This window comes from Dermacentor andersoni, chromosome 8 (genome assembly GCF_023375885.2).
Source record: "Dermacentor andersoni chromosome 8, qqDerAnde1_hic_scaffold, whole genome shotgun sequence".
Lineage (NCBI taxonomy): Eukaryota > Metazoa > Arthropoda > Arachnida > Ixodida > Ixodidae > Dermacentor > Dermacentor andersoni.
The window spans coordinates 119,728,440-119,740,182 of NC_092821.1; the positions used below are offsets into that span (position 1 = coordinate 119,728,440).

An 11,743-nucleotide genomic window follows, 5' to 3' on the forward strand; every position below is an offset into this window, starting at 1 on the left:
TCACAGTACATACCCGTGTTCGTGGACATATTTCATTTGATGCATCCCTTTAACATAATTGAGTGCAGCGCGCGCTTGTGTTTTAATTGTGCTTAGTGCAGCTTTGTGCTGCTTATGCAGCTTTGTTACCACATTCAGCGATTCAGACCATGAGAAGTTGCTTGAAAATACCATTAAATTCCAGTATGGAACAATTGTCATGGCACCTACACTCATGTTCTTGAACAATGTTTCACTTGACGTGTAAGCTCAACTAGTCGGAGCGGAATTCCGCACCAGTCTTTGAATGACTCATGCAGTCTGCGAACAGTTATACCATACGTTGACTCCTGATGTGAGGCGTTTGCTGAGAAACACCCTTCCAATTCAGTGCCTGGATTGGGACTTTTTATTCATGGAATTTAAAGCAAACACATGTGCTATATAAGAGATGCACTATAGTGTAGGTTGGAATAACTGCGACCCCATGGGGGTCCTTTATAGTGCCAATAAATTTTAGTGCACAAGCATCTTGGCATTTCTTCTAGTGGTTGAGCGGTCGCATTCGGCCTGCACTGAAAAGTGGCTGCTGTAGCAAGGAGTCGCACGCATAGCCTGAAACTCAGAAAATAAAACATTGTTACCACGTGAGTCATCAAAGCGGTCGCGCTTAGACGTAGCGATAATGTCGATGTTCTCTAGCCAATAACAGGCTTTTAACACCAGTGTCACGTGACCAGCCGCAGCAGTCACAGTACATTACCCGTGTTCGTGGGCACATATCATTTGATGCATCCCTTTAACATATTGGAGTACAGCACACGTTGGTCACGAATGGCAACCCATTCACTTCCAAATCATATACGCACACCTCGATGCAGATCACGTCTAAACTGCCATGGTTCAACTTGCACAAGCAGCAGCTACAGCCTCGGGACCAAGGAGCCAAACTCTGTGACACCTGCTGTTCAGTGAAGGTGCACGTGAACGACGCGTACAACGGTGGCGGCAGCCTCCGCGTGCTGTTCAAGCCTAACCCTCACTACCCGGACGCTAAACCCTACATAAGGTATAATTTTGCAGGCGGATTGTCGCTTTTTACTTGCGTAATCGCGGGTTTGATGCAGTTCTGGCTGGCAGTGAAAGACGACATTTCGCAAGAATTAATCTCCGCCTGCACCGGCCTCTTCATTGAACACCAAGAAAATGTTCGCTGCTTCAGGTTCGAAAAATACTTTAACAGATGTATTCCAATCGAAGAAACTCGGTACACAAACGACAACAAATCTTTGCCATTGGGTTTTCACGCCGTTTGGAAGCACCAGGGATCTACTTTGGCCACTGCTTGAAGATCACCGAAGACTTTGTAGACGCTTCACTACATACTGAGCAAACACTTCTCTAGAGGCGACGTTAATTAGAACTTCTATGTCTTTTATTATAGTAGACACGTTTTCCTCTATACGGCGCCGGCCCTATCCATGCGGACTTGAGACTTCTTGTTTCGACTGCTTTGTGCTGCTAATTATCAGTGTATGGTGCATCACCGACGCTGACATCCAGGTACGCATGCTTACCGAAGTCTTCGTCAAACGGTCACTTGGAGGCTTCAATACAGGCTGCGTTACTGGCTGGCATATTTGAAAATTGATGCTGACCGCAGTGCCACACGTCGCTGTCAGCAGTCACCGCCACCGCGCGCGAGAATGATAGTGGAACTTCCCTTAAAACTTTTGGCTCTGGGGTTCTCATGTTAGGACATACAAAAAGCCTGTTGGTGATGCGGCAAATAAAGCAAAATAATCAAGAAATGAAGCTAAAAATCTTGCGCCTGTCTCGTTCTGCGCGAGTATCAGTCGTTGCACTTGCACGTGCTTTCGAACGGCCAGAAGAAATAACTAAAAAACATACATATACAGGGTGACCAAAGGAAATTTTAATAATTCTTTAAAGTTTGGCGCTGAAAGACGTAAAATCAGTTTCTTTCAATGGTTACTAGAGGGAACTCCGGCGCTTAAATCGTTCAGCCATCATGGGAATGATGGGAAGTGCTTGGATTTGCCTGATCTTCGTGCTTGTGAATTCGGACGTTCTTGAGGCTTTGGTTATTACGCTTTATACGCCTTCATCGTATTAAATTTCAGATCATACTATATGCTTTGAAGTGCAGAAGACTTTGCGAACACGCACAATCGCTACTAATTGCAATGATTCAAGCTTGTCGAGGCGGCTTGCCCGCGATAAGTTCATAAGGGCGTTTTATTTCGCTTGTGGACGCGTGCTTCCGTGGCGTAATGGTTTCAATATCGGGGTTTCTGTGGTGCAGAGGACATGTGCTTGAATCCTGCCGTGGGACAATTTTAACAAAGTGTACTTAATTACTTATTGCGTAGGGCTTTATTCAAAATGACGATTCTACCAAGTCACGAAGCGGTTTGAGGCCAGAAGGACAAAGTTTAGGGAAATCCATGCACTTCCCCTAATTCCCAGCTGGCTCAATCGCTCCCACTGCGGCTCCCGTAGACGCTAGTGCCAGAGTTTTCTCTAGTAATTATCGAATGAAACTAAATAAAATCCCCGTCTGCGCAAATTTGATGGGTCCAAGGGAACACAAAGTGAGATGATCGTCACCTTCAGCCACGTACCTTATTACCTAAAATCGCATATTGAACTTTTTGGGAACTGCAGTCAACGGGCATGTTCGCACTGATTCTCGGAGGCAGCCGTGTTCCTGCACAATTCTAATCGGTAGAATTCTTCCAGCATGCCCATGTTCCGAGATATCCATCTGCAAATTTTCATCTCAGTTCGTAGGTATTACGCATGCAAGATTTTGGGATCGGTGCATACCTGCTCCCCGGTGTGACGTTGCTGTTGCATCACACCCTGGCCGCATAACTTATTTCCTCGCCGACTGACTTAGGTTATAGCTTTATTTTATTGTTTTAGTTAAGAAATCTGTAAAGCTTCGTTTTGATCACCCCGTATAACGTGCTCGATGTGGGCCCATCCAGGTGCACATGTGTATTGGTATACTTTATAGTGACCCGCCGTGGTTGCTCAGTGGCTATGGTGTTGGGCTGCTGCGCACGAGGTCGCGGGATCAAATCCCGACCACGGCGGCCGCATTTCGATGGGGGCGAAATGCGAAAACACCCGTGTACTTAGATTTAGGTGCACGTTAAAGAGTCCTCCGCTACGTCCTCCGCTACGGCGTGCCTCATAATCAGAAAGTGGTTTTGGCACGTAAAACCGCATAATTTATATATATATATATATATATATGTAGTGTCCAACCACTTTTCGGAACGTGATTTGAATTTAGCAGACGTTTTGTAACCCTGTACAAAAGTTGAAATGAATAAAAATGCTCTGCCTGAACGAATGGGTCATGCGGTATCAAGGTCAGTTCACATGGTCGTGAAGGCGAGGCTGAAATGCGGTTCCAAACCGACGAGCAGCGACGTCAATAATAGTCGTGCGATTGAAGCACGACTACATCTCGCGGAGCAAAACACTCGTTGCTGGTGATTATGCATCCAATAAATCATCGACGGAAACATTTGAAAAAGTACAAACCCTGCTATTAGAATAAGAAAATGTGAAGTCACAGGCTGTTTTCTTACATCCACAAATAATTGTGAGTACTGAATTGCGCAGGCTTTCTAAAATTTGCTCGCGGCGGTGCGTGCTGAGATATGCTGAGATTGCATTGCCGTATTTAGTGAATTGAATTGAATTTTATTTCTCGTACAGTCAAACGAGGGTAGACTGAGACTAAAGGCATAAAGCCTGACAGAGGTCTCAGCCTTTGCAACGCTGTAATGTCGTCAAAACTGTCTTATGCGTAGCCATAAAAACTGATGGCGATATATCTGGTGTAACCTTACAAGATTTGGTCAGTAACTTTATTTTGTAACTCCTTTTTCCTAAATATTAGGTTTTTTTGTCTTCAGTCATAGGCGCCGACTACGGGGGGGGGGGGGGGGGGGGGGGGGGGAGTCCGGGGCCCGAGGTCCCTCCTTAACCTTTCGGGGGGGGGGGGGGGGGGCAGAGCCTGTCCCACCGGGGATGCCGAGTTACCCCCCCCCCCTGAAGTGTCATTCCCGGACTTCTGATCCCTCCTAAGGTGTCATTGATCGACTTCTGTTACCCACATCACTTGAGGTTTCCTTTGAGTTGCCTCTACCACTTCACTTGAAATTTTATTTTGGCCAAAAGCTTACTGTGCCATTGTTGGCGCATACGTGCACGCCTTTTAATATTTTCGCTTTATTTCTGCAAATCCACGTAAGTGGAGGACAAGCGCATTAGAATCACCAACGGCTACTACATCATGCCTATTTTTTTTCACTTCTACATTTTTCTTTTATTTACACTGTGAATACCATGCAGCGTGATTCACTGCGACTCACAAAATTATATTCGTCATCGTCATCACCTTCTTATTTTTCTGTGCACTACAGGACGGCCTCAGTTAGCGATCTCCAACTGCCCCTGCCGTTAATTAACTTAGACTACGCGATCTGCTACATTAGGGGCGTGGAAAGAGTCCGGGAAGACAGGAAGGAAGACATTATCATTGCACCCCCAATGATTATTAACAATTAGATACGGCACACGGGCCGCGTATCTTATCAACTGCCCTATCGTCAGGAACAAAAAATCTTGATCGTAACCATGTGTATTAAAACTTTCACATGGCTTTACATGGCTTTTTTCATTGATGTGCATTTGTGCAACACAAAAGAAACGTACCTCCCTAACGTGTTTAACTGAACCCGCTTGTCACACAACTCATCCGAGAGACGCCAGTCTTTTGGTGGTTCGAGGGGACTCGGGCTGTGAAATTGAACCGTCTCCTACTATGAGGCCTTGTAAATTCTCATATAAGGACGTCATTTCAGTGAACAATTCTTGAACTTCCCACAAAGTTTGCTTAAGTGCAAGTGTTATTAACGGCAATACATACATACCTGTATCACGGCCGCTCGATGCAAAAGCTTGCTTTGCGGCCGTGCCTATATATATATATACCGGTTGTCCCGGCTAACTTTAGCCAGAGTTTGAATATACGCCGATGCAACTCCAAGACGACGCGACCAAATGCATGCTGCTGACTACTGCATGGAGTAAGTCACACTATTTTTTTGTATTTTCCTTAACTGCATAATTAGTCAACATTAGTTAACCAACTTCTGAAGCACTGAAGTTACGCATCAAATTCCACTTGGAAAGTTGTAGGGCGGTTTGCAAAACGTCCCATTAAACAGTTTAGAACTTTCTACCTATTAAGTATTGCTTTTTTCCCGCTGAACTACACATGCCCGCGAAATACGCACGCACACACAAAAAAAAAAAAACCATGTGACATACCCGCTTCAGCGCCGTTATTGCAGTGCTCCAAACGCTCCGCGTACAAATGAACATAGCATTTAGCAGGGTGTGCTGCCGCTTAAAAGGCGACAGGGCAGTGACGAAAGCACTGGCTGCGCGATTTACGCCAGCAACTTTCATCGCTTGCGCTGCTGTATAATTGGGCTCCGCAGAATCGGTTGGCGACTGTTCTTTGCATTCTTCAGAAATAAGTTTTGTCCTAAACTGGACGCTGCAAAATTATTGACCTCATTACGGCACGGACAAGCTTAAAAATTGGTCTATATCCCGTAGAATTCGGAAAGATGTAAGGTATGTAAATACATGGCGACAATTTCTGCCTTATTATATTCCCCGCTTGAATCTGAACTTTTTTACCCTCTGACAGGTTGTTTGGTTGCGACTTCCCGCTCAGCCCTCTTGTGGTGAGCTACACCTTCAAGAACATCAGCTCCGTCATCACAATTGGCCAGGACATTGCCATTGTTTTGAAGGCCAAAACTGCAGCAGGGGAGACGGGGGACATCTTTCTAGGCGCGACGGTTGGCGTGCCGGAGGGTGGCAACTACAGGGTGACGCGAGAGATCATCGACCCCGAGGACAGTGAGGACCAGTCGGATACTCACTGGCTCACTAGGTGCGTACTTTCTCAAAGGGAAGCTCAAACCCTACTCTTCTTTAATAAGTGTACTTAAGGTCGTTTTCGAAGAGGTGTTGCTTTACTATGAACCAGAAAAATATAGAGACCATGGGAAGGCCCGAGGACAGTGAGGACGTATCGGGGACTCACTGGCCCAATGGACGCGTGCTTTCTCAATGGGGAGCTCAAACCCTACTCTTCTTCAATACGTGTACTTAAGGTCATTTTCGAAGACGAGTTGCTTTAGTATAAACCAGAAAAAATATAGAGACCATGGGAAGGCCCGAGGACAGTGAGGAAGTGTCGGGTACTTAATGGGTCACTGGCGCGTACTTTCTCGACAAGCTTTTCCTTGTCCTCGTCACTTTTGAGCGCTGTTTTACATTCACAATGCAACTTAATTCACCAACCCGCACAACTTGCCACGCTTTTCAAGGAACTCAAAGATTACCTTTCTTCAATATGTATACTGAATGCCATTTTGTAAAGTTGTTGCTTTACTATAAGCCGCACAACTGACACAAAAAATTACAAGTGGGAACTCTGGCGCCCAGGTTGTGCAGCTACTATAGCAGTGGTGCGTAGCACATAGGCTTCACTAGTCTCCTTGTTTGTAGCTTCAGGCTTTCACACAGCGTCATTCATTATGATTTAGTTTCCTTAATTTCCAAGCGATCAGGGTTGTTTAAGCAGAGCAAGGCAACAAGCCTCCGTGCACAGGCATATTGTAAATCAAAATTATGAAGCTGCATTTCGTTGGAAGCGACCAAATTGCGAAAGAACAGAGCCACTTGAAGCCATAAAACCTAAGTCTAAGAATATCCCTGTATGCTACCCATCGTTCTCATGCTGGCTGAAATGTCATACTTGCATCTGTCGTAGACACTAGCATCAGAGTTCCATATTTCCCATTAGGCTTTTCTGTAGAAAGCTCTACCATAAACCTTGAGTCAGCACTACTTAAGTCCGTTGCACGACGAACGCATCTTACGGAGATCTACAATGAACCTCTGCCCTCCATGAACCCGGCGCCCGCCCTCTGCTCGAAAGTCTGGCAGTTCTTAAAATCATTAACTGGCATGCAATTGTACGCAGTTATTGATAAACCGCGCGAGAACGGGACTACGATTAAAGGGACCTCGCGATACGGGCACTGAACGTTCAGATAAAGTTTACTGGAAGAAATCAGAACTATACCCAGAGAAAGACAAGGTAAGTGCAAAAATCACATATCCCAAAATGAGTACAGTACGAATGACTGGGAGATTATGAGCACGTGGAAGCGGAGTATATATCCTCACACACAGCCATTCTTCACAAGTATTTTTCCACTTTTCTTGCGGAGAATTAACGTAGCTGTGGAGTCTTCGTAGAATTTGCCTAGATATTCACGTAAACTTGCAGTAATCACTCATTCCACAAAGCGTCCATGACTGCAGATATCTTTCGTGAATCAAATGCATTTTCATAATCTATAATAGCCATATAGAGAGGTTGATTGCACTTCGCAGGCTTCTCAGTCACCTGATTCATGAAGTGGACATGATCCATTGTAGAATATTTCTTCCCGGAGCCAGCCTGTCGTCTTGGTTGATTGAAGTCAAGTGCTGCCCTGGTTCTATGGGAAATGATCTTGGTGAATATTTTATGCAATACTGAAAGCAAGCTAATCAGCTTATAATTCTTCAATTCGTTAACGTCTCCTAACGGATTATTATATTGTTGGTATTCTTCCAGCTCTACGGTGTAGTTGAAGTCGTGAGACACTGCGTATATAGGGCCGCAAGCGTTCCAAGCATAATATTTCCTCCGCCTTTTATCAACTGTTATTCCATCTTCCCAAGCCACTTTTCACCGGGACACGTCTTGCAAGGTCATTCTGACTTCATCGCTAGTTATATGAGGAGCCTCTGTATCCTGTTCATCCGTACTTCTAACGGAGGTAGCATGGCTGCTCTGGGTACTGAACAACTGAGTATGGAATTCTGCTTTTGCTATATATCGTCAATATTGCTGATGACATTACCCTGCTTAAATCTCACTGCTTACCGAGCACGTGCTGGTGGGCGAGTTGGTTACACACGATTACAAAGAAGGCGCCAAATAAAACAACAGACGAAGGAAGGAGACACGTGTACGTCTCCTTCCTTCGCCTGTTTTATTCGGCGCCTTCTGTGTAATCACTGCATACATCTTGCCTTGTCTTATGCCAAGTTTTATTATCCCTGATAACGAAAGGCGCCAACTAGGAGACACAACCACTGTAATGCTATTCACTGCATGCTTAGAAGTATTCGACTTGTTAGACTAGTAAGGCTTAGGAGTGAGGATCAATGATGAATATCTCATCAATGTTCGGTTTGCAGATGACACTGTCCTGTTCATCAACGCTGGGAATGAATTGCAGCAAATGATTGAAGACCTTAACCCAGAGTGTAAGAGTAAGGTTGAAGAATAATATGCAGAAGACAAAGCTAAAGTTCAATAGCCTGGCAAGGGAACAAAAGTTCATGATCGCCAGTTGGCCTCTAGAGTCTGTGCAGAAGTACGTTTATCTAGGTTTATTACTCACAGGGGACCCTGATAATGAGAAGAATGTTTACAGGAGAATAAAGCTGGGTCGGAGTGCATACGGCCGGCATTACCAAATCTTGACTGAGAGCTTACCGCTGTCGTTGAAAAGTGTACAACCATTGCATTGCATGATTATGAGGATAGTCTGTCTCCCTCACGATTTTAGTATTTTCAAATTTTACGTATTCGAAAGAAACGAATATTGTACAGCTGTGAAATCGTGAACTTTCGAATCAAATACGAATCGACTAGCAGGCACTATAAAAAGTGTATTCTCAAATCTAATATGAATAAAATTGCAGGGAATATCCAATACACATTGGAAATTTCGAGTATTTGCACACACTTACAATTAGGTTATTTCAATTAGGCTGTTCACGTGTCCACTGAAAGTGGTTATCGTACTCAATCCCCCTTTCAGAAAGTTCCAGCTGGAGGACCTGCGAGGTGCAGACGGTGCCATTCTTCAAGAGATTGGCCTCCATTTGTTCTGCGTCAATATGGAAGCTACCGTTTGCCTGCTGGGCCAACTTGACATCTCACGGCCAGCCGTTGCAAAAGTCGTTCACAGTAACGACGACAGTGATGACGAGGAACCAGAAATGAAGCGGCAGCGAGATCGCTAGGACGGGCTTTACACAATTTAAATCGAGTAATAACAAAAAAGCGTTGCCTGCAATGTACTGTGGGTTTGCTGAATCGGCACAAGAGAAAGGTGAAACTGCATAACGCTATGCTAAACACGCAGGGTTTGTCGAGGGAGCGACGAATTGCCCAATATACAGATGCGTAAAAATGATACGTGAGGCTAATTCAGTCGAATATAACGAGTACGAATTAACAAAGTATCTTGCCAAGATCGGCGTGTAACAAATACAGCCAAACCCAAATATACAGTGGAGACTCGTTGATACGATCCTGCATAATACGTTTTTCGGGATGATACGATTATTTTCCAGGCCAACGTCGCATAGGAGCAATGTATTGTAATACGGTTATTGCAATCGCAGTTTCACCTGACATTGGATAATACGGCAGCAGACGCTAGCTTTTCCTGGTATTTTTAAAACTCGTAGCTTTATATTCCAATGTACTAGCTTTAATACCATTCCAACCGCCTAACGAATAACGTGTTAAGCCTCGGCCACACTGGAGGAAGAACACACGTGGCGCATGCGCACCAGCGGTAACACGCTGGCGCAACAGTGCGGCCACACCGACTGGCGGTGCACCACTGCTTACTTGAGTGAGCAAACAGTGCTTTCATTTTTTTTTACTTCCAGAACTCTTTTACGTACATTTACAACAACAAATTTTTGCGCAAACTGATGAGCTGTTTCAACGTTGTCGAATAAAAGTGCGCGTTGCTCGACGCCACATGAACGATTGCTATTGAGTTTGGGACCGAGTACGGCGATTTTCATACTCTTTGAAGCTTGTTTTGGATGTTACGATTTCCGGATGATACGTTTTATTTTCTGGTTACTGTGACTATGCTATCAACGAGATTTCACTGCGTATAACTAACCCGGTTAAAAAATGTATTCTCTATATCAAATCAAATCAAATCAAATCTTTATTTTCCATCAGGTGCTACAGATGGAGGGGCTACGGAAAAAAAGCTGCCACTTGGCGGCTTGACGAGTCCGCAGACCCATATATAAGGCAGCGTCTAGACAGCACCAGAGCGTAAACAAGCGATAAACAAATCAAGACACTTGTTCAAAGCAAAATAAAAGAAAAAGTCCTGAGCCAGATCAATCAAACACAGTCAACACAAAAGAATGAACAAGCGATAAGCATATCAAGACACTTCATATATGCAGAAGAAAAGAAAAAGTCTTGAGCTAGATAAAACAAACACCAGAATAGATGAAATCACGTTAGCCAATGAGCAAACAGGTCTCGAACTGTAACAGTGGAGCAACTAAATAAATCAAAATTCAGTGACTGATAATAGTTTAAAAGAGATGGCAGAGAAAAACACAAACGCTCCATACCAGAATTCAAGCGTGGTACAGCAACCTTCCAGTTTTCTCCCCGTCTAGCATTATAACATTTCTCATTTCTTTCTAAATGTGCCAAGGCATCGAGGCTATGAATATTTTTTTTTCACTTCATATTTAAACCGAGCACTCAAACGGTAGCGGTATAGCTTGTGAGCTGTAATAACATGTGCCCTGTGAAAGAATTCTGCAGTGGTTGCATTATAACGAGCATTGTACACGTGGCGTAGATACCGTTTTTGCATATGGAATATTTTTTGTGTTAGAGAAAGTAGTTGTGCCCCAGACAAGTTGGCAATAGTTGACGTGTGGATAGAAAAGAGAATTATAGACCAATATTTTTGTTTTAGTAGAAAGCATGTACCGGAGACGACCGACTACACCGGTTATTCGAGCAAGTTTGGCTAATACAAAATTCACATGCGATTCCCAGGACAGATTGGCAGTGAATATAACACCTAGACATTTAAACTGGTCACCAATGTCAACAGGATGAGAGTTTAAAACAATATCGGCATGAGGAGGAACAGGTTTATTTTTCGGCCAGAAGACAACTGCTTTTGTTTTATTTTCGTTAATCTTCATGTAAGTGGATAAGGACCATTGCTGCAGTTTGACTATGGTATCATTGCAATCAGGGATAAGTTTATCGATGTTATTACCAGAAAAAAATATGCTGGTATCATCTACATATATAATAAATTTGGTGTTCTGATTAATGTTAACAATGTCATTTATATACAGGTTAAATAGCAAGGGGCCCAATATGCTGCCTTGTGGAACACCACAAGGCAGTGGCAGCACTCGTGATCGCGTGTTGTTTATTTGGACTACTTGACATCGATGAGATAAATACGATTGCAATAACTCTAATCCACACCCTCGTATACCGTAAAAGTCCAGCTTCTGCAGCAGAACATCATGATTCACCAGGTCGAATGCCTTGGAAAAATCGACAAATAGGCCGAGTACTATTGCCTTGCGTTCAAACTGAGTTAAGATATACTCTTTCTGGTGAAGCAGAGCTAATTGTGTAGACATATTCTTCCTAAACCCAAACTGGTGTTTCGTTAATATTTCGCAGTGATGAACAAAATTTACAAGCCTACAGTGTATTATTTTTTCAAGGGGCTTAGAAAATATAGGTAAGATAGACACCGGACGGTAA

General features: G+C 43.9%; 1 protein-coding gene across 1 annotated transcript; it reads left to right on the top strand.

Moving 5' to 3' along the window:
- Positions 1-854: 854 nt before the first annotated feature.
- Positions 855-9,952, top strand: LOC126529125 (uncharacterized). Its single transcript, XM_050176730.3, has 3 exons — positions 855-1,048; positions 5,744-5,992; positions 8,991-9,952. The coding sequence occupies exons 1-3, from the start codon at positions 855-857 to the stop codon at positions 9,193-9,195; spliced, it is 648 nt and encodes a 215-aa protein (XP_050032687.1). The 3' UTR covers positions 9,196-9,952.
- The last annotated feature ends 1,791 nt before the right edge of the window (positions 9,953-11,743 follow it).